The sequence below is a fragment of the Manacus vitellinus genome, unplaced genomic scaffold, assembly GCF_001715985.3.
Source record: "Manacus vitellinus isolate BGI_N305 unplaced genomic scaffold, ASM171598v3 scaffold_30_pilon, whole genome shotgun sequence".
NCBI classification, from domain to species: domain Eukaryota; kingdom Metazoa; phylum Chordata; class Aves; order Passeriformes; family Pipridae; genus Manacus; species Manacus vitellinus.
This window is the reverse complement of record NW_021940291.1, coordinates 7,649,746-7,677,060: the sequence shown is the minus strand read 5'-3', so window position 1 is coordinate 7,677,060 and position 27,315 is coordinate 7,649,746. Positions and strand designations below refer to the sequence as shown.

The 27,315-nt window shown below is 41.9% G+C and overlaps 1 protein-coding gene across 1 annotated transcript in view; it reads right to left on the bottom strand.

Annotated features, from left to right (window-relative positions):
- Positions 1-1,554: 1,554 nt before the first annotated feature.
- MICAL2 (microtubule associated monooxygenase, calponin and LIM domain containing 2) overlaps positions 1,555-27,315 on the bottom strand; it is a 146,954-nt gene continuing 121,193 nt past the window's right edge. Inside the window, exons 31-38 of the mRNA XM_018076037.3 lie at positions 25,523-25,620; positions 21,506-22,841; positions 13,995-14,089; positions 11,917-12,009; positions 10,411-10,504; positions 4,966-5,065; positions 3,757-3,830; positions 1,555-2,867 (exon numbers count right to left, since the gene is read on the bottom strand). Coding sequence (XP_017931526.2) covers positions 2,683-2,867; positions 3,757-3,830; positions 4,966-5,065; positions 10,411-10,504; positions 11,917-12,009; positions 13,995-14,089; positions 21,506-22,841; positions 25,523-25,620 — 2,075 coding nt within the window. The 3' untranslated portion in view covers positions 1,555-2,682. The remainder of the gene's footprint in view (positions 2,868-3,756; positions 3,831-4,965; positions 5,066-10,410; positions 10,505-11,916; positions 12,010-13,994; positions 14,090-21,505; positions 22,842-25,522; positions 25,621-27,315) is intronic.

The following is a 27,315-nucleotide window of genomic DNA, read 5'->3' as shown; positions in this document are numbered from 1 at the left end:
AGCCAACCATATCAAATTGACCTGTGAACAGTGCACATAGCTTCCCTTTTTTTTTACCTCCTTCTCTACTCTCACAATACACAAAGGCCTGCTTTAAATGACTCAATTAAGAGTTTATGATTTTCTAAATCACTTGCACAGTTTATTTTTGGTTCTAATCTTGTGAGGTACTTAACATGAGGCAGGGTTACAGTAGCCTGACAGGTTTTTCCACCCAAGAGCAGACAGGTAGTTTTGGGTGGAGCATGTATTACAACCACATGGCATCCAGAAAAAGTATTTTTTTAGCAAAGAATATTTTTGAAGCCCCTAAAGGGCTGATGGCCCTCAGCTTCTGTTGTCTCTAATACTCTCAGGAATGCAAAACTTTGGAGCTAAAGGGAAAGCACCCTTTCCTATTTGGTTTTATAGCGGGACAGGTATCTCCTGTAAACTGAAATCTCACTTTTTAAAAATACCTTGAAAATATTATGACTCTCTGTTTTTCTTCAGAAAACCATGATAGATGTTCTAGACCATCTTGTTTTACAGGATTACACGAGGCTTCTAGCAACAGTGGTAAACCCCAGAAATTTTCACCACCTAACTGGAAATATCAGCAGATTTCAACAGAGAAAACCCAAATATTTATTGCTGCTCTGCCTCTCCTACTTTGTATCAATCTTGAGTAATAGACTTAGTTTAAAAAAATCAATCACTGCAACTCATCTCAATAAAAATGTCATCTGAAGAACAGGCATGCTTAGCCTATGATTGACAGGACAAAAAAAGATGTTAATTTTGGAACACATTCAAGGATTCTCCTCTGTCTTTCCACTGTGATGGAAGACAAGTGATACTGTTAAAGCCCTGCCTGCTATGTTTTGAGGGTATCCCTTCAAGTTGTGGTAACTGAGAACCTTGTTTAAAATCTTAATTCATGTTTTATTGCTAATTATTTACCAAATTGATAGGGCTGTCTACTCTACAATGCACAGCTTTTCCTACACACAGCTGTTAGAAATACACATTTTTCAACCAAAATCAGAGGCAACATCCAAACTGTAAAATGTAACCAGGCACTTATCCTCTTTAAACAGTCTAAAAAATAAATATGAATACATAAATAGTGCAGAACAACAGCATAGTCCTTGCACCAACAGAGGTATATTATTTATCTGTGGCCAATAGTAAAAACTTGCTTTTATATTTAGGATGAGTATTTCGAATTTCTTTAATACAAAAAAAAACCCCAACCCTGAAGATAATTCATAAGTTATTGTGACAGGATCCAGTGTGTCTGTTACCCTACAAGTACTTACCAAGAGGCTTTTTAGTTTAAAGCTTTTGTGACAGGAATGCTTCTGTCTTTGGCTGTACCGTAGGCAAATGCTGCACGTTAGCACCATTCATGAAATAATGAGAACATCGAATCTTCTCAGAGCATGAGGTAAAATCATGTTCAAAAATAAACAGTCTTTCAGTTTCTGTTTTTTGTTTGTTTCGTTTTGTTTTTTTTTTTTCCAGTTTGAAAATCTAGTGCATCAAACATACAGTTGGGAATACTACCAATCTTAAATTGCAGAATTACCTCAGATTTAAGAAAGTACCTAAATCAGGAGAATTTCTGCACAACTGTTTTGCCAATATCTACAAATGCATGTACAAAAAAGATAGGAGATAGTTCCTTTAAGCTGAAAATATGCATATATTCTTAAGTAGGAAGATAAATGCAGTTTAAATACAGCCACAACATTTTCTATCAAATGTTGGCATTACAAATTCAACATTTTTTGCAGTCCTTTTCAGGAATTATTCTCAGGGAGATCTTAAACTGCTATACCAGCCATCACTCCCTACAGTACAACTTGTGATGTGTTTTATCAAGCAATTGTAAAGTCTACCATATTAAGGCTACCCTATAAATATCAGTTGGATCTGGACTACTATTTTTAAATGATCTTTTATTGTATTTTAAAGACCTTAATCTCTGACATACAGAAACTTTTTTGAGCATGTAACAGCTTGAAGGGTAGTCACCCCATTGATAATCCCTTATCATTTTACAAAATGTAGGGATTTAATATCACTTTAACTCCTTGTTCAAAAACACACAGTGCAATAAAACTTACAAATACCTGAAAAATTAATTTCTGACATTGCATTTACAGTAGTTTTAGTGAGTGCTTACATGTAGTCATTAGTCAAATGACTCTTCCTCCACCAGAAATAAAAACTAATCCTATTTTTATATGAGATGCTTGTTTCCTGACTTTTGCATAGTTGACCATGGCTTGGCTGTGCCAAAATATTAACAAAACCACACACAGATTCAGACAAACAGATGGACAGCAATGCTGTCTCAAAAATACAAAGTGATGTCATCATGTTCCTCAGAAACTCTACTTTCAGCATTAAAATAAAATTCCAAGAGAATAACAGAGCTCTGATTTCCCTTTCACAGACCCTGATGCCCATCAGACAGGCAAATTCAGTCCAAATCTGTATTCCAGTGATCCTTTAAGCTGCCAGTGAAATGACTCACTCCAGTATGAGCAAAAGAACTGCTTAAAAGCTTTTGATAACAGAACAACATGTTTCCCAAATAAGGTGATTTTAAATTTGAATTCCTTCATTTTTCAGAAGACTGTATCTCTATGATTGGGAATGTTGCTGAAATGATGTTTATTTGCATGTGGCTGTTTAAATCCTGCTCAGCTGGTAGCCTCTGGATAAAATAAGGCTTTCAAAGTGCTGGTCTTCTGCTTTTTCTTTCACTCTCTGCTCCTCTAATGTACACACAAGTTTGTCTCTTTCTTCAACCACTTTCATCATCTCAGTAAAAATTTCATCCTCCTCATTCAGATCCACCTCATCTTTAAGGCTGTCTAAAAGATCATAAAAAAGAGATTAAAATCTGTTTGCATTTTAACTGTTAGAGCACAGCTTGAATGAACATTATAGTCAATGACAAATGAAGGCAATAGCAGTTAATACTTTTTAAGTTATAGTTCAGGGAAATTTTCTCCTGCATTTAGGCCATTTGAAGTTGACCATTAAGGCTCCTAATGTCTAGAGTAGACCTTTTAACAAAATTTGGACTGGAAGGGATAGGAAAAGCACTGCTGGTTTATAAAAACAATTAAGATGGAGTTTAAATTTAGTTTATAAGGTAAAAAGCCCAAAATGAAATGTAGTACCTTTAAGAAAATAGGAAGTATTTTTCAGAAAATGTATTGAAAACTGCCTTCACTTACAATCCACATGCCTAAACACAACAGGATATTTTGGAGTATTCAGTGCTCTGGAACCCCTCTTGCCTCTTGATGCCTCCTCCCCATGCTCCTTTTTCAAAGACCAAATGAAAGGACAAGCCCAAACTGTCATCCCAAGTACCTAAAAGCAGTTCCAAAATGCTGTGGCAGCCGGCAATGCTATGCAAAAGCAGATAACCTCTTTTATTCAGGTGGCTGAAGAAGTTACTTTCCATTCCTGCCCATCATTGCATGTTAGCTGGACATTAATGCCTGGAGAGCACAATTAGCATAATTACACGTGCAGTGCTTCTGATCCAGTTCAGTGTAGAGCTGGGCAGGTCAGCTCAGCCTTCTTCACTAGGAGTCAGATGAGATCTCACAAGTCACATTTTGCTGGCTGAGCTGCACTGGCAGAGAGCACAGGAGCCTCAGCCATCCTGGTCCTTTTTGGAGCAAAGAGGGATGCACAAAGACACAGTCTGTCACCGTGGACTGGAGAACACCATCCCCTTTGACTTACCATCAATGGCCATTTTCTCCCTCAGCTTTTGTTCCAACCTGCTTTGGTGGTCCTCCAGTTCTAGCTCTTGGGCTCTAGGTACGGCAAAAAGTATGTTAAAGAATAAGCTGTTTTCCAATAAAGACACATATGTTACTTCAACCAAGAGATTTTGTGTTCTGTTTATCCTGTATTTTCTCCTCATGGGAAGTCTAAAAGGTTTGCCTATGCCAGTATCTCCGCAGCAGAAGTACCACTACCACCTTTTGCATCATGTATCAGATTCAGCTCCCTCATAGAGCGCAACACTCAGGGCTTTTAACCATCTGTGCTTTGTTGGTGGCACCCACGGTGTAATTCTGGATAGGGCTGAACACTCCCACGCACCAAGGGCCCTGCCAGGCCCTCTGCACAGGAACAGGTCCTGAGGCAAAGGAATTAACACACAGGAACACATCCAGACAACAACTTTTTGTGTCCTGTGGGGGTGAAAGCTGCCTGCTTTTGCTTTTTTAACTCCATTCTGCAGGCAGTGTGAGCAGGAAGCCTCGCTACCGAAACACCCAATGGCAACTGAAGGGGCAAGAAAAGGTTTGGCCCCTGGCAGCATCAGCACAGATGGGGAGAAGCTGATAAATAGCAACAAGCAGCCCACACTGGTGTGAAATCCAGAGCTGAGCAATGATTGCTGCAGCTCTCATTGCCTTCCCACACTGCCCACAAATAGCGGAGAAAATAGCTGAGAGTCACCTCTGCCTGTCTCTTGGGTGTGTTTCCAAGAAGGCGAGGTGAGGGAGCTACAGCAAATATTGTTTCCATCAACCACAACAGTGGCATCTGAGGCGGGATTTATCTGCTTGTTTCACTGCTGTGGTGAATTCCTGGATCTTTTTTCCTACGTCCAGTAAAAACTGAGATTAACTTGTCAGACTACTTTTCTTCCACAGGAGAAAGTGCCCCAGTGTTAAACCCATGTGATGTAAAGGCATCTATATGCTGTGTTGGTTCAGAGCATCATATAGGATTGAAATAATTGAACCACTGCAAGAGGGAAGGATAAGGAGAGCTCAACTACAAATCTGTGTTCAAAACAGATTGTAGCTACTCTGGGTATGTTTATTCCAGAACTGTCTCAAACTGCAGCACACAGCAAGGTGTTCAGGTGTATTGTGAGTACACTTTTACTCCCTCCCCTCCCCATCTTTAATACTAATCCTTGTCTTTACTTACATAATCAGGAGCTCAGACTCATAACGCATTAACTTATTCTTCTCCAGGACCAGCTCAAACCACTCATGTAGCATCTGAGTTTCATCCTTTGTGCCTGAATCTGTAAAAAACAGGAGAGTTTAGAGTGCATTACCAGCTTTCTTTCCAATGCTTTTGCCAATTAAGTTCCCTTTCAATAGTCTTGTGTAAGCCAATGTGAGCTCAAATGGAGATGGTTTTGTTGTATGCAACTTACATCAATAATGACTGGGCACAACAGTTTTGTCTACCTATGTTTGAATGTTGTGGTTTATTACAGATAAAGAGGTACCAGATTTTAAAACACTTTTAGTTTAAAGATTTTCCTTTCAAATAATCACATAAACTTTCTTTTTAGTAGGCACTTTGTCTTTCTCTTAGTTTTGCCTTTGATAAGATAGTTTCTCTGTTGAAACTGGGCTTCAGAGCTGAACTATATGTCTAAGTGGATATTCCATATCCCATTAACACAATCAGACTTCAGGATGCACATGCTGGCAAGTATCAACTTAGTCCCTGCTTCCAGTGGACATCAGGAAATTTCCTTTAATTTGTCAACTGGCCTCTAAATCTGTATCTGCTTTGAATGAGAAATCTATGATTATTGGGTGGTTTTATAACACTTTGGGCCAGGGCATCACTGGTAGACAGTAAACATGAGACACAAAACATGAGATGGTCTTTCTCCCAAAGAGTTCAGAGCTTGACTCTGCATTGCAAAGGAGGATGGAGGATGGATCTCTCTCACCAGGTGAGAGCCTTTACTACTCCTAAAATACCATCTGTACAAAACTCTTTGGCAATGAAAAACCCCTGGGAGTTTTCAAATGGCAAATCAGAGCACATATGTATTTGTTTTTCTCATTGCCCTTTTTAACATCCTCATCACTTCACATTTTCCATTCATTTTCTCCACAAAGCAAAACGACCCCATCACCCTTAGATGCAGAATTACAGCAACAGTGATGGCACTGTCAACACACCTCCCACGTCTGCTTTGCACATCCACTGCCTGGTGCCACAAAATAGCGATCACTTGTAGGAAGAAAATACCTTACACTAGTCCAGGCTGAGGCAACAATTTAGGTGACACACTGGCACCTTTAGAGGCATAAAACCAACAGCCAGCCTGTGCTCCTGCCCCAGCATGTGGTATTTACAGACCTCACTACACATGTTAGAGGCAGGGACAGTCAGACCTGCGACAAAGCAAAGGGAGGTGCCACCAGCAGGCAGGGGAACACAAGTCTCTGCTCCTCAGTCCTTACATCACACTGCTAGATAACCGAGCATAAAATCCCCATAATCCAGCTTGTCTGTTTTCTGGTGGTGGGAAACTTATGTGATTTCTCCTTTAAGAGGACTGCACCTTTAATTCAGATGACCGAGAGCACTGAAATTTAAACCCAAAGGTGTCAGGTTCAAGCTCCAGAGACACCAATTACAAGAGCACCATTAAACTAGGTTACCAAGGGGAGAGACACCAGTGCCCTGGACAGGTCAGCAGTGTTTCTGATGTCTTTCTGTCATAGTTTTGAAATGTGCTTCGTTCTTGGCCCCAGGAATTACCCTGTCATCTCTACAGCTTCAGCTGTCCCTCACTTTATGTCAAAGCCAGAGAACAGCAGTTTGAAGCCCAGCTCCTTTGGGCAGTAATGATCTGCACCCAGTGCAGCCCTTTAGCAATCTTCCTGAGCATGAGGGAGATTGTTGGGTGTTTGGGATCACCAGCCCATTCGTGTGCTTTCACCAGCCACCATTATCCCAGGAAATGCAGGTCACTTCCTGCCAGTGTCAGAGGAATTACATGGGCCCCCATGCCAAGGACAAGAGTTGTAGTGGCTTGGGTGCAGTTCTGCAGTTTTCCATCAGGACTTGACCCCAATTGGAAATCACCATGGAACAGGAGGATAAAACAGCAGGAGAGGGCAGAGCAAACTTGCTTCAATTTCTGCCTGATTCCATTAAAACTTGGAAGTAATAGATGTTTTCCTGTGGGATTTTCTAGGTCAGCAAGTGGTGATAAGTGTCTTCCCAGTGGCTGCTGGAGCAGTCCTTGCTGGAACATGCCAGTGTCTCACAAATCCAATGCAAGATGCAGCATTAGCTAAAAGAGCCTTAGGTCTTTGTATGCCACCATAAGAAGTTATCATCAAAATTTGGTCTATCTTACTGTCAGTAAAGACATTGCAATTACAGGTATGCATAAGTCCTGCACAGAGGGAGAGGGTTACTATATCCTTTTTGGTTTTTTATTTAGGCAAAAATATTCCTTTTTTTTAACTTTTCCACCTTACACTTTAAAATCTCTGTATCTCTAATAAAAGACTGTGTATTGTGGGTTGATTGAGGTAAGTAAAGATAATGCACTTGGAAAAAAAACCCCTCATTTTAGCAAAATCCTCAGTGCAAGCTGAAATAAAAATAGCCCTATTTTTTTTCCACCTCCTCCATCCCACAGAATGCCCCCTAAGTGTTCCCAATGGCATTCTTCCCCTGAGCTTTTCAGATGTTTGTTACTAACAGTGTTAATAGGTTTTTAAGTGTGATGGAGTGCTTGATGCTTTCTAAGGGCAGAACAAGCCCGTGAAGTATTCTGTGTAATGCAATGCAACAGATCTTAAAGGTTAGAGGGAAAACAGTTTGTGAGTGTATTTTTCAAGCCACATTGTCTTTCCCTTACAGCATTGCTAAAGCAAACCTTTCCTCCTGGTTTACCCAAGTCTCCTTTAACTGAGATCCATTTGAAAGTCAAACATTCTTCTAATGACATCATAAGTATTTCTATTTCCATCCCTTTTGAGGGAATGACAGGCTGCAGAGGAGTGTTTCCTGAACACTGTTCTCAAAATCTGAACCTTCTGTTCTCCAGATTGATGTCCCTCCACATAGTCATGACATAGTAAAGGGGGCTTGGCCAGTTTGCACCCTTTTAGGAACAGTTAAACCTCATATTCCCTATTCCTACAGGTTTTCCCTAGATTTCTTTTGACTGCATTGAAAATTCCAAGAAACCTTGGATATTTTCCTTATGAAATCGAAAAGTAGCTACAACATGTGCAAATATTTGTTCACCTTCTAAAACATGGAGAGATTTCTTAACGTTCTCTCAATGTAGATTTTCTTCTTTACCATCATTCTTCACGATTTATTTAGTCAACTGATCCATTATGCTAATTTCAGTGGAAAACATGTTTCGAGCTTTTTATTTCTGTGTTTTCTTGTAGGCAGAAGATCTCCATAAGCCTCCACAAATGTCAGTGGAAAACAAAGAAACGGTACATCAGTGATTTATTATTTGGTATTTCGAACCAGAATAAAGGGAATAACGAGCATGAAAAATTATTTGTAGGACCGATATTATTTCTTTTTTCTTTTTTTTTTTTTTTAATGCATGAATTGTTGTCACCACAATCAGAAGATCATCAAAACCTCATTTTGCTCGTCAGTCTTCATGGCAGTTGTTTCGCACCCACGCATGTTCTCTTCTAATTCAGTTGAGGAGCTAATGAATAACTCCCCCTAACAAAGGGGCCATTCATCCCAGGCTTACAGAATTATTAGAGGAGAGTTGCGTAAATGTCACTGAAGACTAGTGTTTGCAGGCCTGCCTCTAAATTTGGTTATTCACAACCTTTGCAGCTCAATATTATTGCTGAACTGTGATCGTTTTCTAATTGCCTTAATAATACCTATTAAATCACTTCAATTGCATAAGCGCAGACCTGCTTAAATACAACTTAACCTAATAAACACTGGTCATTCATTAAACAATAATGCTCATTATTTTTAAGAAGGTTGAACAGAATATTAAACTCACCAATTCCTGCATCATTACACATATGCTATTACAAGTAGCAAAGCGCTCACATTTTGTTTGGGAAACTCATGGCTTCGTGCTTTTGCACCAGGAGAGTTATTCAGAAACAGGAACATCCTACTCTCAGTATCTGCCCTATTTGTAACTGGCCACCTACACACAAACAATCACCAGGGAGGAAAAAAAAAAATAGTACTTTCACCTTAATGAGGGCAATCCAATTACTAAGGATGGTAAGAGAATGAGAAGCATCGATCTCTTGGCAGACAGCCTTCTTTAGGAAATGCGATTGTCAAAACAGCAAAAACAAGAGGTGGTCTTAGGCCATTTATCCTGGTATTCAGTGTCTATCCCAAGAGCTAGAACCTTCTTTTCCTTCCGTATTTTTGAGGTTTCCAAAAAACAACTACCTTTATACAACTCAGCAGACTTTCTCATGGGCAGTAGGGGGGGTAGGGTTTGATAAAAGGTTATGCTTTCATTTAAGAAAAAAGATGCTAACCTTTTAAATAACATTTGAAATAGGCTGACACTATCAATTCTAGAAAATTAGTAAATAAATATAAAAGGCTAGGTAAATGCTCTCTTGCTGAACTGATTAGTTCAGTGTCAGACTAGGGGCAACAGCTGCTATGAAATAAGGCAATAAAAAGGCCAGCATGTAGGAATTGGGCTGGGTTGCCTGGCTAAGACAACAACAAGATTAGGTGCCAAAACATATCTAGGTTTTCTGTGTTGTGCAACTGCCTGTCATGAAAGCACAAGGTTCAGTTTTCTGACGCAGAGGTAAATAAAGACACGCTTGCACTCAGGTTGTCAGCTCACCAGAGTCCCTTCAGCACAGAACCACAGCCCCCTCTGAAGTTCCTTACAGGCATGTGTAGTCCCATCCTCATTTTGAGCCTGGCAGGAGCCCCCAGATGTCCCTTCCCTCTCTGGAAGGTCTCCCCAGCTTCACCCCGTGTGTGCTGGGGAGCAGTGGCAAGGCTGGGCCAGTGGCAGGACGCTGCAGCCCTGGGTGCTGGGACTGTCAGCACATCAGAGGGAAAGTCTTGCTTCTGGTTGAGGCCAGGATGATGTCCCTGTAATCTTCTGCCCATTGAGGGAAAAGCTGCACTGTTAAGGTCTCTGTGCCTGCATGCTGCTGTTGCTATAGCATGGCCACTGGCTCTAATCATATTAATGGCATTTCACACTCCAGGAGAAGTCATTAAGGACTCTGTTACTAGGCACAGGCTGCTGCTGGCTTGGTAACTGAGATACAGCTCCTGGAAACCTCACTGGTTCCCTATAAAAGATGAAATTAAGCTCAGGATGGGACTCAAAAAAAAAAAAAAGAGGCACGTTGGGGAGTGGGGCAAAATATAGTTTCAGGTTCAACAGCAAGGTAAATAATTCCAAATCTGTGATACCCAACAAAAAATTCATAGCATTCAATGTGAGCTAACAGAGCTCAAAGAAAAAGGTTAAACAATTATTTTTGTCCTTCCAGTTATTGTTTCTTTTCAGATTTCACACCAAATTATTTCATGATAATCATTAAATCCCTCTGCTTTGAAACAGGTTAAAAAAAACACTGCCAAACAAAAAACAACTGCTCTGTGTACCTGCTTCTCCTCTTAGTTCTCTCTCCAGTTCGACACCAGAAATCTCCAGAGTTCTTTGTCTTTCCTCCAACTCTTCTAGTTGGCGTTGGACTGCCTGCAAAATTGTAATGATATAAAAGCTACAGACATAACTTCAGAATTCAGGAGACAAAAGATGGTCTCAGTGGTTAGAGAAACAGCTTGAAAAGGTCTCAGAGGAGTCCTGGCTCTTGCCAACTCATTGAGTGTACCAGGCGCCTGAGCAATTTAATAATTCCACTAGGTATCTATGGCATTTTTATGTGGGTAAGTATGATAGGTACCAGAAGAACCTCAGTTTTTCTGAGCTTTAGCTCTCCCATTGTAAATCAGAGATCATAGAGATCATCTGGGTCTCACAGGGTGTAAAAAGTCAATACCTTACATATTCAGAGACACATATTCTGTGATGTTACATGAATAAAGCTCATATAAATATAAATATTTACAGCTAGAAAGCTCTGCTATCTATTTTGCTGTCCATGGGTTTTTGTTGTTTGTTTTGCTTTCATATTTCACAAGCTTTCGACCTAGAAAGAAAAGGGTCTAACAGCTAAGAAGTGATAATTCAGTGGCACTTCAGGAAGGACTTCCACATTCATTGTCCATCCCTTTTTAAATAAGATTTTTCAGAGGTGTCGTGGGGCTAATAGGCATGAAACACCTTAAAAGGTTGAAATGTCAAAGATGTATGTTCAGCAGTTCCCATTTCAGGTTGTGTTAGGGCATTCCAAGCCAAACCCTCAACAACAGCCTAACAAACATGTGAGATGACTCAAAAAGTTTGGACTTGATTGTTTCCCCAAACCAGTAAAGTCAGAGAAGGCATGTATGCATCTAATTTTACCTTGAGATAATTTACAATTCTCAGATAAAAACTACAACATAGTTGCTCCCACTTTGTATTAAAACACATCTGAGACCAAACTGTGCAGAAGTGCGTTCACAAATCTTAAACTGTAACTGGAAATAACAACACTTCAGTAGAGTCTAGAGCTTTCCCAGCATTTTCTGAAGAGAAAATGTACAAAATGAAGTGACTTTCCATCATTAAAAAAGAAATCGGTTCACTTCCATTGTTATGGCAGAGGGAGAACAAAAGCCACTGCCACATTTTTGTATCCTCCTGCTGTACATAGAGGTAGTACCTCAGTTTCTTACATTCTATGGGGTTGATGTTATTTCCCCTTCTCTTTCTCTTTTCAGTTCATTCTCCTCTTATAGCCAGTCACTATTCCCTACTGTTCTTCACACACAATTACAAAATTAGGATGATCTCCTGGGGCGCACGTGGATTTGTCACACAAAGAGAGATGCAGGGCCCTGCCACATACACCTTCCTGCTCCTGATGGTTGGGGGAACTTGAGCACAAAAGGCAGTGAGCAGCAGCGAGGAGTGAGGGGAGGTGCAGAGCTCACTTTGGGTACCCCCATCCTCACTAGTCACTCTTGGGAGACAAAGGGGGCATCTGCAAGCTACATTTTCACCTGTGCTTTGTGAAGCCTCTTCAGCTCCTCTTGTTTAATCAACTGCTTTGTCTCCTTCTCCAGCTTCCTTCTCCTCCTGAGAGCTCTTTTTGCCTACAAAAGAGAGAGAAAGAGAAAAGGTAATCAAAGCATAAGTACACTAATTACAGGTTTCCTCAAACCTTCCCCAAAATTACAGAGCTGCTGAGGTAGGGACAAACCTCTGGAGATCATCTAACCTGACCCCCAGCTAAAAGTGAGGTGAGCTACTGAAGGGTGCTTGGGGCAACCTAACCAAAATGAAACAAGCATTTGCTTACATTGACTTCAAATCATTACAAGCTCTTCATGCAACCCTAAGTGAGTGTGAACTGTGTCTATCTCTAAAAACGTTTGAATCACAAAGCTGACTCTATACAGCATCCTACCATATGTGGCCAGGCACCGGGTGAGGGAAGCACCAGTTTAAGGAAACTCAAACCCATTTCTACTGCTACAGCTGCTAAGTAGAAAAATTCACTTTGGATCTCTTGTAACACAGTAAGAGGGACACAGCTGAAACAGCCAGCCATCACAGGACACCACCTGAAGCCCCACAAAACCTTCCCCAGTGTCATTTCTCTACTGCATTACAGTGGTTTTTGCCTTTCCCCAGGCACCTGTTGCTGCTGCCAGGAGACCTGGGCAGCAAATGCTGCAGGGCTGGTTAGGGAATTGCCTGCCATTGCTCTGTCTTGCCTTTGACCCAAGCTAACCTGAAGTGCTTCAAGGCTGTGGTGTTCCTGTTTTGGAGGAGACAGAATATATGAGCACCGTAGACAAGATAATTAAATAATTAACCAGTCAGGAAGCCACTAAAATTTTTCCCACCGAGTTTTGCCAGGTACCAGTGGTGGCACTGACAAAATAGCAGCCAGAACTGGTAGGAGGCAGCTGAAAGAAACATGCTGAGTGGGGCATGTGCATCAAAACTGAATCGCTGCTAATGTCCGGGTGTGACAGCTGCTTGTTCACTCCATTTCTGGCAGCTGCCTGGAGAGCTGCCTTCTCCCTGCCTGGACTGTCGGGGGTTGCTTCGATCCAGGTGGCTCCCATGTCTCTCTTCTTTTCTCTGTTTTGTTTAAACCTTATTTAATTCACCATAACGTTATCCTGCTATAGACTGTCCTTCCCGTAACAGGAAAGCCAAGAGAAGATTTCTGACATCTCAGCGCATCCTGACACTGAGCCACTGGTGACAAGCGCTGTCACACATTGCTGTGCTTCTTCCTCATGGCATTTCGGTTCCTCTGGAGCTGCACAACCAGGTTTCCATTCAAAGTCTCACTTCAGCTTGGCTGACTTTTCCGTGTACTGTACTTTGTTTTCCTTCCTCTTCGCAACCCCCCACCCCACCCCGCCAAAAGACAACAAATCGAAAGGCCACCTCATATTATTAGTTCCACTCACAGATATCCTTCACAGTAAAGAGGTAAACACATTTCCCACGAGCTATTCAGTCAACAAAAGCTCTGTTCCCTCACACCAGAGCTGGGTACTCAGAGTTCACTGTGCTTTAACCCCACGGCTCTTGCTCGCCATGGGAGGGCTCAGGACCCAGGTGGGCAGTCGGCCCTTTTGGTGTAAAGGGTCTGGGTGTGGCTTCGTGGCTCACACACTTGTGCTGATTAGGATAAACAGAGTGTTTTCCAGGCAACCTGCCTGTAGCACTTCTCAAACGAAGCTGTATTTCCCCAAAGGAAATCTGCATCTGTTTGGTTTAATTTTTTCAACAGTTTGCTTGTTGGGCTACATATTAAGGCCACTTAAGAATGCAGCTTCAAAGTGGTTTCAGTGAAACATGCCTGCTTGTCAAATTAAGACCTCCTCTGTCAACACTGGTATAACCTGGGGGAATTAAAGACCCAAAGAGGAAAAAGAAATGTTGGTGTTCATCTGTCTTAAAGACTTTTAATGTATTTTCCCTCCCTGACACGTAACCTCCAACATCCCAATCCCCACTTGGAGAAATTGCTGTGTGGTTTAGATCAAAATCACATGATGAATCTTAAATACAGTCCAACTAAGGAAATACCCTTTTGTTCCCAAGCAAAGATTACCTTGTGTGTTAATGAAGGCTTGAATTCAAATTCATCATCAGAGGACGAAGTCGAATACTCACTAGCTTGTTTTCTGACAGGTAGGTGTTCACATCCTAAAATGCAGGAACAAAATAGTCAGTGAAGCAAAAAATACTGTTCTTTAACTTGAACAGACACTTTGCACCTGCCCTGAATTCTAATCAGCATCACCTAGAGCAATTTGGAAATTCAGCTGACAGCACTAATTAAATTTTTGATCCCTGTCAAAAGTTGCCTGTGTATATATATATATATTTTTTTTTAGGTACTACATACAAATAAATTAATTCTTTGAGCACCCTGCATGTAGCTCGCTGTTCTGAATGCACTCAACATTCATTAAAATGTATATCTGAAGTTAGCCATATTACCCAAATGATTGTATAAGGCTCACTATACAGTGTAATTGAATGCACAAAGTCTGAGCCAGCTCTTAAACAAATTACCCTTATGTGGCTTGTAGCATCTGGCACCCATTTTTACTACATGACATCTGCTCAGTGTAAAATAGTTGGCGTCAGAATGTCTGGTCATATAAAAAAATCACAAATGTAATCAGAAGCAAATGGACTAAGAGAACAAGGCTTTATCACACAGCCTCATGCAACATAAATATTTCATTAATTATGTCTAAACAAACGTCACTTATTTTTCTGCTTTAGGAATATTATCACATCATTGGACTGTTGATTAAAATGCCATAAGAAGTCAGGAAAATCCATACATCACAACAATACGTACACTCCATAAGGAAAACTCAAAGCCTGCCCTTGGAAAAAGCATGCTTTCAGAATTATAAATTAAATTACATTTAATTGCAGCAATTTTATCATGCCTGTTTTTCCAGCATCTTGTTTCAACTGGGTGCAAATATTTGAATTTCTTCTTAATTTGTCTAATGCATAGCTTCATTCTCTTTATTTCAGAAAATAAAACCGCTTTTGGAACATCTGTCTCTATGCTTCAACCTGCTACAGTGTTAATGATTAACAGCTGGGCATCTTGGAAATGTACATTATTTAAAGCTAACAGTGTTTGTTTTTCTTTGTATCTGCTAGGTAACAGTTGGCTTTCTAGGTGCAAGTTGTATTCAGATTAAAATTATTTCCCATTCTCCCAGTGTAAATGTTTCTTCTTTGCCTTGTTCTGGAGCAGAGTCCTGAAGTCAGACTTTTGTCTCTAGCCCTAATTTAAAATCAGGATCCATGAAACTTATTCACCCCAGACAGTAAAGAATAAATACAAATCCAAGTAATTTGAGGCAGAAATTCTGATTTTTCTCAGCAATCTCAGTTTTAGAAGCACCCAGTCCTTGTGCTCAGTGAAGCTGCAAGCTCATGCTTGGCTCAGTGGAGCAGATTTGGGTCTCACCATTCTTTTTGTGATTCAGGTCCTTGGGCAGCAGATACCTGCAAGTGAAGGCAGGGAGCTGCAATAGCCCTCCAGGTAGGTCTCCAGCCTCCCAGGTGACTCTGCTCCAGAAATGCCCAAGTTGCCACCCCACATCTTGGAGGAGGGACACAGCTCCCACTTGCTGACCTGCCAGGGACTCTCTGACAGCTCACAATTGCTGGGGTGAGGCCAGTGCCACACAGTGCCCCACGCTCTGTGGACAGGAGTGCCTTCCCAGCTGCACTCCATCTCTGTCCCCAGCAGGGACAGTCAGACATACAGCCCTTCCCAGGTGTGGGAGGCATCTGTCCTTTTAGTGAGTAAACTCTCCCATCTTGCTTATCCCTGAGCAACAAAAAGATTGCAGTAACTACCCTGTGGTCATACCACTGGAGAAATCAAATTCCACAGTATGCAAAGGGCAAACCTTACAGCCCAGGAGGGCTGGAAACACAAGCAATTACACACTCCCTTTCTTCTCTCAGCTGTGCTGGGAATAAGCAACTGCTTCCTCCTGTCCTCCCCTCTGAGTGATATCAATAATTTAAAAAGTGTTACAAGGTCTGGAGGAAAAGCAGCCTGCTCTAACAAAAGGGCACCTGCTTCCTCCTTGGGGGTGTGACTCAGGAACTCTCTGTCTTTCTGGGACAGAGAGAGGGTCAGTGACCTCCCCAAGGACTTCCAAGGCCTATCTCATAAGCACAAAGAATCTGATGCTTGTGCATGGAATAGATTCATAACCTCCTCCACAGTCCTCCCAATGCCTCTCTGTTATGGAGAGGCAGGTATTTGCACCTTGCTCTGCAGAGAAAAGACATTTAGACTGCCCCAAACAGCTCAGCCTCTCAAGGGACTCAGTAGCCAAAACCCTGGGAGGCAACAGTCACCCAACTGTGATCAGCACCCTTCATGGTCTCCACCTGGGAATGCTGCAGAATGAAGGAACACATGACCTACTCGGTGATGAGGCACCTGATGGTTCTACCTGTGCTCATTGTCCCATTATTGCAAACACATTTCACAGCATGATGTTCTTGCTAACATAATGGGGATAACTGAAGCATGAGGTGTCTGGAAACACAGAGCAAAAAGAGTGACAGAACTGGGATAAGAGGTCAGGTTTTTGGCTCCCAAATGTGTGGCCCTGTCACTTTTCACAGATACAGAAACAATGGGAGACAGTGCATTTCTTTCAACATTAAAAGGGTAGCCACTCAGTGCTCTGCTCAGCTAATTTTCTTTGGCTATTTCTTCGTGAGAGAGACCAGAACTCTGCTCTAAAGTGTACCCCAGATGCAAATTTCAACTTCAAGACAACTATAGCAACCATAGCAAGAAATTACCTCACAGAATGAACTTGCTTCATGCAGAGTTAGAAAAAAATACCACACGTTTTTTTGAAAAAAACCCAAACCAAATCAACCAAACAAAAAAACCCCAAACCAAAACCCAAAAACCCCCTCAAACAGAAAGGGGTGGGATAGGCAGAATTTAGCCACCAGCTGTGAGGATTTGGACAAGGAGTTCACACATAAAAATATTCAACTTAGGGACTTTCACACTTACTAGATCATTAAAATCTGAAACTTTGAACTGCCACAAAAATAATTTGTCTACTTCAAATATGCCAAGCCTTAAAGCTCAATAGGCTACAGAACAGATCTCTAAAACGTATGTTTTTTTTCCAAATATTAACTCAAGTCTTCTAGACTTGGGTTTTATCTTTACAGTCATCTCATCCCTTCAGATGGGGTGTTATTTATTACATATGTCTTACTTCTTAAGTACTCTAGCATCCCCCTAACTTTCAAATTAACATATAGAGCTTTTCCTCCACATACAACAAGATTTTGGATCACTAGGAGTGGTCAGTCACAGTATTAGTTTGTTCCTTTGCCCTTCAACTATAAAGGGCAAAGGAAAAATATTTCTGAAACCTATATTAGTCTATTCTTGGTCTCCACCTCACAGTAGCTACCAGGAGTTTGGTCAAGAGACTTTTCCAGCATACCTGATTTACAGATGTCAAATAACAGAAAACAGTATTAATTATTATTGTCATTAATTGTTAGTGAGCCTGACAGAGTCACAGAATACACTTCAATGTATATTGGTGGAGGAAACCTCCAGTTCTTGATATTAAGACTTGGTAGCCTCATATGTGTGCATCATAAGAGATAGGAAAAGTTATACCCATAAAATTAAAATTCCTTCCTATGGCCAGTTTGTTACAGCTCGACAATCCAAGGGTGAGTGTCAAAGACACTTTGGCCTAAGCCTGCTGCCACTGAAGGCCATCACTGAATGCCTCACTGTACCCTGGGGGATCAACTGGACCAAAGTGCAGTGCTTTGAGAACCTTTCCCTTAAGATACACATCCAAGGTACTCATATTCCCCGGAAACTTGAAGGCCTCTGAACAATGAGTGAGATGTCACATGAAGAGGTTAAGAAGGCACTACCTTCTCTTAGACGTGGGAGCACTGCTGATTGTCCTGGAGATTTATAGGGAAAACCATCACTGCCGCCAGTCTGCCTGTCCCAGCTCAACCTCCCTTTCCTGGGGTGTGTTTGTGTCATGGTAATGACTGCAGCCTAAATACACAGAACTGTCTTGGAGCAGGAACTGTTTTTATAACATAATGTTATACTAATCTGTTGGCTTCCTCTGTAAGTGTCCAAGATTGCATATTTTTAGAAGTCATGGGAGTTAATCATGACCACTGTAAGTACTTCAGCATTTTACAACAGAGAGGCAAAGTTACACATATCTCTTGGGGCACTGATGTTTAAAACCAGATGGAAATTGGCATGAGGAAGGAGATGAAAAGAATGGTCAGTAGAAATCAAGAGAGGGCTTGGTTATTTCACTTCACATCTCTGCTTCTCTATAGATTTCTCATGTGGTTTTAGACATGAAATTTCATCTTCTACTGCCTCAGTTCCCATGCCAAAATACAAAATCACTGTGAAAGCAGTGTCCTTGCTGACCAGAGCACTGCAAACACACAGACTTTCTGTGGTACAAAGATACAATAACGGGAACCTGAATTATTTGCAAGCAATCCCTTTTCAATCTAAAAATCCCTTTTTCAATCACAAAATCAGCAAAGTGAATTCATGCTAAATTTTCTCATCAGATGAATTGGTTGTCCTGCTTAATGATGTGTGCCATGTAAACAACACACAGACACTGAGTTATAACAACTCTCATCTCATGTAAGGAACAATTCTAGGAATGTTTTCACATGATCCCTACTTTGTCAGGGACAGAAATACTCCTCCTATGTCTCCATCTCTATCAAGAAGCAAACCCAGAGTCACACACATCTGCTGACAAACAATCACCCTCAGGGACTGGTCTCCAGAAGGCCTGTCTGTACATAAAAAGTAATCCCTGGATCCACCACTTCGTCTCCCTACAAACACTGCTGACTGCTATGCTCACACAACCTGGCTTAAATCTCTTTTTACTGTTGATCTCCTGTTGTACTAATGACTTTTCGTACCAGTAATTAATATGGCACTTTGGCATTTTTTTGAATTTCAAAAGGGGAACTTGGCTTAGGAGAGAACAGTTAATCATCTGATTGAACACTTTTATTGATCAATTTTTTGGGAGGTATTCACTGCAGTTTGAAACACAAAGGCGGAATCAAAAGACAAAAGCCTCAAAGATATCAAAAATCTGGAATTGCACTTAGGAACTCCGGTGTGGTTATTTGCACAGTTGTCTATTCTACAGCAAACTTTGGATTTATTTTTTTTTTTAAGCCAGTCTTTCACTGAAAAGTGTGCACGAACCCCCATTGCTTCAGTAAGCTCTGTCTAGGTCTCACACAAGCAGTCTGTCCACCTGGATCTTTGCATGGCCCAAAATTTCCAAGGAGCTATAAGGACTAGTTCTTATGAAACAGAGGGATAGTGTTAGGCAGAAAGCCTTCAAACCAGGTCTGGACATGAGAAACTGGTATGATCCACAAGGAAGGTGCAACTGCAGGTGTAAGTTTGAATGACAGGCAATCTGCTGCTAAGATCTCATGATTCTTGATGCTGAGCTTCAGCTGGGGGCTGAACACTTGGCAGGAGAGGACAGAAGGACAGAACATAGTTTTAGTTTGGACAGACACCTGGGTCATCAGCATAGGAAAGACATCTGGATGTGTGTTTGCAGCTGAAGTAAGCCGAGGTGTAAGGAAAGATGAGCCACAAAGCACAGGAGTAGATGGGTAAGGTGAGACTGGAAGGTCCTTTCCAATCTGTTTCCAGCACTGTATGTCTAAAGGAATGCTACAGGCATGTGATTCCTCCCCTCAACACTCGCCTGGCCTCCAAAGATTTTTCAGTTCAGGAGTGCTCAATATTGGAATATTGGTTTCTAAGTATTTGGTTACTCCTCAGGGGATTTCTCTGCAGTGAGCTTGCCCAGTCTCATCTCAAGCCCAAGGACTTTTATCATCCAGCTCATTCTTTGGCTCCACAAGCCACTGAGGGAGAAAACACCAGTGTAATGTAATACCAACCATACTTGCACAAAAACAGTTTGGCCTCAAACAGGATAGAAAAGTCCCACTATAAAGAGCCAAGAGAAGTATGAGAGTCTCATTAAATTGCTCTCTGCAAGGTGCTGGGAATACTTTCTTTTCATTAAAGAAGTTTTCTGTGATTTGTGGTAAATTTCAAGAAAGAAAAATAATGACATGAAATGTAGGCTAAAGCTCGTCATCAGACTGAAGTTTGGCAAGTCTGGGCCTCAGACAAGTGCCAATATGAGACAGAAATGTCATTTTAGAGAGCCAAGCAGGACTTGGCTCTTCACCAGTTTGATTTACTCAAATATGAATTTTGAAAAAATTCAGGGAGCTGCAATGTTGAAATGTTGAAAACGACAGATTACTGGGCAATGGCTGGATCAGAGCTTCACTTTTTTTTTTAATCTAAACAGATTTTTCAATGGCTATAGTCAATAACTGTAACAATTTAAGAATCCTCATTTGGCTTCCATAGCAGAGGAATGCAACACATATCAAACCAGCGTGTTTTCCCAAAATATTTAAAACATAAATAAAGTAAAGCATTATTCATACCTAACAAGAACTTTTCCCATTTTAGCAGGACCACAGCATACCAATTACTGTAACACATTTTGTTAAGAGCAAGTCAACTTGGCTCAGTTGATGGGTGATGACCAGGTATAAACTCCAAAAAAGCTTCCAATTAAGGGCCACAGCTTTACAAGTGTGAATAGCAACTCTCTGTGGCTTCAGTGCAGTCCTCAGCAACTTCTGGCTCAATGGGGATGCCTGGTTTTGTGAGCTGTTAGATAAAGGATGCTCCAAAGTCCAACCCAAAAACTCAGGAATGAGAGCAGGAGTTATTCTATCAATTTTAATGAGCTTCAGATCAAGTCTCTTACATGCTGTCTCTCTTCCTCACAGTTATGCAGCAGTTCTGAAGCAGAAGGGATGCAAAAGGGTCTGGCAGCTCAGTGGGTACATTTCAGTGACTTCACATTTTACATACAGATTTTAGTGCTGCAGTTTGGGGTTATATTTGGGGTTGAAATTTATTAAAGTAAGAAACAAACGGGTTTGCCAATAAAATTCAATAGGTTATTCAGTTAAACAACTGAGTCTTTCTGCAGTGGGCTCGTGGAAAGATGGATCACAAAGACAGGTGGGTGCAGCTCTCATGCCTCGTATTTCATCCCTGAAACTGTGTTGCAGCTAATTCTTTTTGAGCCTATGCTCACATTACTCAGACTGCTCTTTGTCTGACATCAACATTTCTTGGACTTGCCTGCAATTTTAATACTAACCTTGTTCTTGCAAGCAAACATGAAAATTGATGCCTTTTAATCACTGCCCAGATAGACTTTCAAATAGGTCACCGTGGGTCAATAAGGTGCTTATTACACTATATTTATTAAGTCTTCTTATGTAGAAAGTAACTACAAATTAAACATAACATACAACAGATATGTGTTTGCATGATCACGCACAGGGCTTTTAAAGGTTAAGTGCTATTACACAATAATAATAACAACAATAATAATGATAATAATAGCAGCAACAAAATAATTCCACTCAGGTCCTCACCTGTGGAAGGGTAGCACAACCTGTCGTCTGGAGAATGGTCCTTCAGGAAAAGCAGAGATGACATCGAGGAATTCCCTTCTCTTTCATGAGCTTTACTTCTCAGTCTACTGAAGAGCAATCCAAGGCTACCTTTTTGTGCAGAGTCATCCAGATTGTCCTTGGAGGTGTTCTTGGGCTTTGGAGATGAAAGAAGAGTGGATTTTTCCTTACGGATACACATGTCATCCATGGGAGTCCCTGGAGGAGTGTCTTTAAAGGTAAACTTTTCTAGGAGTCCCGGGACATCCTCCATCCTAGTGCAAGATGATTTCTGAGGTATACTGGTTGTGTTGGGAAGCCTGATGTGAGGACTGGAGGATGTGAGGGATACCTGTTCACTGTAATCCCTTAGAGATATCTCTTTGGAGCTGACAGAAAAATTAGATGCATTTGAGAAAGGGCTTCCATCTCCTAAATATTCTCCTGCCCACTCCCCTACTTTAGGATCCTGTATCTGAGTGTTATTGTTGTTAGTGTTCCTTTGGCTTAGGGAATAACCAGGAGCACTGGGGAAGCTGAAGAAAGCTTGTTCTGAAGAGGCTTTGGTTTTGCTCTCTGAGTCCTGCTTCAGTCCTCCTGGAGCTGAGGTTAGAGGCTCCAAAATGGACCTTTTGATAGCATTGGCAATGATCCGCAGTGGTGATTTTGGCTGGCTGGTCGTGTGCTGCCTGGAAACTGCATCCAGACTCCTCAGAGCCTCTTTTGTGTCAACTGGCAAAGCTGGCAGAGCATCATCTGCAATTTCAAGAGGCACAGGACAACCAGATCGTTTGAACACATTTTTTCTGCAGTCATCATCCTTCTTCTCTGTAGTCCACAGGGCTCCATTGTTTTGATACCCTGCCCTGGTTCCACCTAAGTCTGTTCTCTTTGAGTCAAACAAGGGTTGCTGTCGAGTACAAAGCCCCAGCCTCTTTTTTGCCTCCTTTAATTCTCGCTCAGGCTTGGTATTTTTGCCATCTTTTCCTTTCAAATCCAGAGATGACAGCTCTTTTGTCTTCTTATTAAAATCTTCCGGTTCAGAGATATGTTTCCGTGTTTTTTCCTTCCAGTCCTGGGCTGAGTATGTCCCAGAGTCACTATCTGTATCTTCAGGCTCGTAAAAATCAACAACCAGTTTCCCATTTCCAGGAGAGGTCCTTGGAGAACCCGTGGTGCTGCTCTGAAAAGAACAATGAGGGACATAGCAATATGTGTTTTCAGGCATCTCTCTGGCTTTTTCTTTTCTTTGAAATACTGGGCTGTAGGGTTTCAAATGTCCTCTTGTAGTTTCTGGTGGTCTATTGTAAGAAGCCGACTGTGATGTGCGTGAAAAAAAAAAAGATTATTTTAGTGATAGAAAAATACTGCCTTGTGTATCTTTTATTTCATATAATATTTTAATCCATTTTAATCCTAACATAATAATAATAATAAACATAATATTTAATTTATACACACAAACATATGTAGATGAAAATAAATTAAGAAAAGCTTTTCTTCCTAAAGGGCTAATATTTCTCTAGGAGTGGAGATCTAATATTACTGGAGATTTTAATAGTCTAAAAATAATGTCATTCATGCTAAGAATCTGTCATATCTTTATGAATTGCCTTTAATATTTTCCTTAGAAAGAAACAATCCTATCTCCAGGAAAATAGACAGGAGCAGATCTGCTCTATTCTCCTGTGTGTGTTCCAGTTGCATCACCTTAGTGTTTTGAGCAAGCACAAGAGACCATCATCCATCCTCTCCAAATGCTTTTATAATACTGCATGCTTACATAGCAGAGGTAGAAATTAAAGAAGTGACCCAAAAAAGACTATAAAATGCAAGATGGTAGTTTTAAACAATTCAGTTAGTTCTCTCTCATGACATTTTTCCTTTGGTAAAGGTTTAAATTCATTACTTCAGCCACCAAAATCTTCTGCTGAAGATCATAACAAGGATAAATATCCACATTATCTAGCAAGCAGACCAAAACTTGAGTTCTTTCTTCCTTTTAAAAGGGAGGCATTTTATCATCAGTGCTACATGATAATGGATGGCGTGAAGATTCAATTCCTGTTTCCATTTACGTGCCAGATACCCAAATTCACATGGGTGAAGCCATTAATCTGTCTGGCTTCTCATTTCCCATAAGCACCAGAACTAAAGCAGTAATGATTCCTCTCCATTTCACAGTTGTATTTGAAGACTAAAGTTATTACTGGCCAGGACCTCGGATAGAAAAACGTAAGAAACACCAACAAACAAATGAACACCCTCTTAATCCTTACTCTTTAAGAAAAAGGTCACTAAGCACTGCTTGTAGAACAGGACCTGCATGGAGTCACCTCTCCTTGTGCACAGTGGGAAGGCAGCATTGTGCAGCTCTGCTCCCCTGGGACATTCCCTTCCTGGTCCCATTGTCCTGCACCGGATTTCAACTACCACCATGGATGTGGAAGAGTTGATTTTTTTTCTAACACAGGCCCTGAGGTCAAGCAATATTAATCATGTTTAACCCAAGGGTGAGGACAACTGGCTAGGGCACAGAGGATGTGGGCTGGCCCCCGCTCCACCTGGCTCCCAGTCCAGGGACGTGCTGCCCTTTGCTCAGGATGGTCGGTCATGACTCCTGCTGCAGTGCTGCACTTAGGGCAGGTCCACCCTTCCTCAGCCTTAAAAAAAAAATAATCAATTAAAACCCCCTAAAATACAATGGAAATCCTAGGTCCTGAAGGAAGCAGAAGATACTCCTGAGCAGTGGGAGGTGTGGAGCCCAGGGCCTGCTGCAAGTTTAGAAATCTTCTGCCCACTTGAGGCAAGGGCAAAACATTAGACATGGGACACCTACGTCTAAAGGCTCTAACAGCAGAATCTCCTATGCCAGGTTTTCCATGGCTGGCACCATGCAAGCCCTTACCTCGGCTCCCACATTTGCTCTCCAAGGTCACAGCTGGGACTTGGCTTTTGCCCAGTGATCAAGGGGCATTTCAGCCACTCAGATGTGATACCCTCCCACCCCGCCCATTGCTGCTGGCACATGGCCCTGCCCAACGTGCCACACGTTTCCATCCAGCCCCATGGGCACATGGAGAGATCAACAGCCAGCTTGAGAGGAGCATGGGACAGAGCTTTCAGGGATTTCCTCTCCTTTGGGTAGAAGCACAAAGGAAATACCAGTGGCAGCTAAGCCCTACATTGTGAGGGAAGGGTAGGGTGGCAGTGCCTACCTACTGTGTTCAGTTTTGGGCAACTCACTACAAGAAAGATATTTTGGTGCTGGAGCATGTCCAGAGAAGAGCAACAGAGCTGGTGAAGGTTCTGGAGTGTAGGACTAAGGAACAGCTGAAGGAGCTGGGGGTGTATAGCCTGGAGTAAAGAAGATCTGGTGGAGACTTCAATGTTCTCCACAACTACCCAAAAGGAGGTTGTAGTGAGGTGAGGAACGGTCTCTACTCCCATGTAAGAAGTGACAGGATGAGAGGAAACAGTCTCAAGTTGTGCCAGGAGAGGTTTAGATTGTATATTTGGAAAAATTTCTTCACTGAAACAGTCATGAAGCACTGGAACAGGCTGCCCAGGGAAGCGGTGTAATCATCATCTTTGGAGGTATTTAAAAGACACGTAGATGTGGCACTTGGGGACATAGTTTAGTGTTGGACCTGGTAGGGCTGGGTTAATGGTTGGACTCAATGATCTTAGAGGTCTTTTCCAACCTAAACCACTCTATGATTTCATGACTGATGCCACAGATTAGTGCCTAAGTCTTCATGTAGTCGAGGTCTGAGTCCCACAGCAAACGTGACTGAGACGCTTGATTTGGGAATGATCATATCAAACCAGAGCAAGTTCTCCTCCTTCTGTACAGCACAAGCATAACTCCAACTTCAGCGGTTACTGTGAGGACCAAAACTAGTTGAAAGAGTAGAGGATGCCCAGACAGCCTGCCAAGAGCAGACATGCCCCAACAGTAGTTACACTCACTCTGCTCTGCACAATTCTCCTTCATACCTGTGTTTGGGAATGACCCTCTCCAGGACCGCTCTGACAGCTGCCTGAGCTGTCCTTCCAGTGTAGCCCAGGTTTCTTGCTGGACAGCAGAGGAAAGCCTGTCAAAGACACAAATTTCACTGTCACATTGCTATTGATTTTGTCTTAAATAAAGTTCACAACTAAAGAATGAGACTAGAAAATGAAACAGTCACCTGGATACAGCTGTACCCAAAGAAGTGACCTACAATATTGAAGTTTATGGCCTCACTCTGTGTGTGCATGCTGTGCCAAACACGTGCTGATATTTCCAGCGGTGGACTTGAACTGCTTCCACTTTTTGGCTGGATGTAGTGAAGCAGCTTTTGAGTTCCAGGAAACTTTCTGGAAAACCAGCCCCCTTTAGAGGGCTTTCAGGTCTCAGAGGCAGAGGTAGTCAAAACAACCTGTGACTCTTGAACTTTGGGTAGTTCTGAGAAATGAAGAAAATGGGTGACCTCTGAGAGGGCTGTTCATCGGAATGGGAAAAAGAAAAATGGGAAAGGCATCCATCTGCAGGCAATAAGTACAGAAATAATCCCAAACAGTCTCCCAAGCCAGGAAAACAGGCAGCATGTAGGGGGCTCTCCTAGGATCAGGCAAGGTAACTAATTACTAAAGGCCTTGAACCAAAACTAGTACAAACATACGTAGAACTGCTGAAAGGGAAAGTAGGGAGGCAACTTGCACCTGAAGAGAGTTAGGAGAACTTTCCAATATTTGTGCCTGTGGGAATTTTACACAATAAATAATCTTTGGACAAATGGAAGTACCCCTGAGCCAAGATATTACCATGTCAAGCTATAAGATGACAAGTATATTTATAGTTGAATTATTACCTGCCAAACCCACCTATTAGTTCTGAAATCCATGCAGGTTCCCAAAGCAAACTTTGGTTCTTCTACATAGGGATTAACAACTGAATAAGGACACAAACGAGACTCCAGGGAGAGAGGACAGTTCCTGCATGTGAACTTCAGCAAAGGCAAGTCAGGGAGAGAGGCCAAGTCTCCTTTCCTCTCAGTGTCTCACCTATTTGTACCCAATCTTGATGCAACTGGTTATGTTCAATCAAGATTGGAGGGAAACAATGTGCTGGAGTTCGTCAAGGAACTGCTGCAGGGACAGCAGCCAGGGGCTGACCTTTATAAAGTGAATTGAGCCACGGGAAAACATGAGAATCCAGAATTAGGATTAAAAAAAAATACCACCACCTGCATAAGTGAGCCAGGGGGGTTTAGCCTGATCCGCCTAAGCCCTGAGCCTCCTGACATGAGCAAATATCATGGTTCAGCACACTGAGGGGAAACACAACCGCTGCAGCAGCGACAGCCACAGCTCCCACAGGGACATAAACCCCCCAGCCCAGGGGTCTGCAGGGTAAGGGCACAGGGAGAACTGCTTCCCACTCCAGCTCTCGTGGGCGTGCATTAGCTCACAAGGACAGGGCCTGCACACACGAGATCATTGCTCCACACACACTCACAGCTTGCCTCCTGTCACAGGGATAATGGTTTTATTCCCACCAACACGCTGAACCTACATTTTCAGCTTCACTTTCAAAACAGGATTTTAAAAAAAAAAAAGTTCCCTGGGGCACTATCATGATCTGCTTGGCCCAAAATCCCAAGATAAATTAAGAGCACAGTGTTCCCTGTGGCCAGGCGATGGGGATTAAAGGTTTTGAAAGGTAATATCCTGCTCTGAGCCTTTCAGCCAATATAGCTGTGACACTGATTTCCTTTTCTTGGCCGTGTACCCTGCGCTGTTTATGA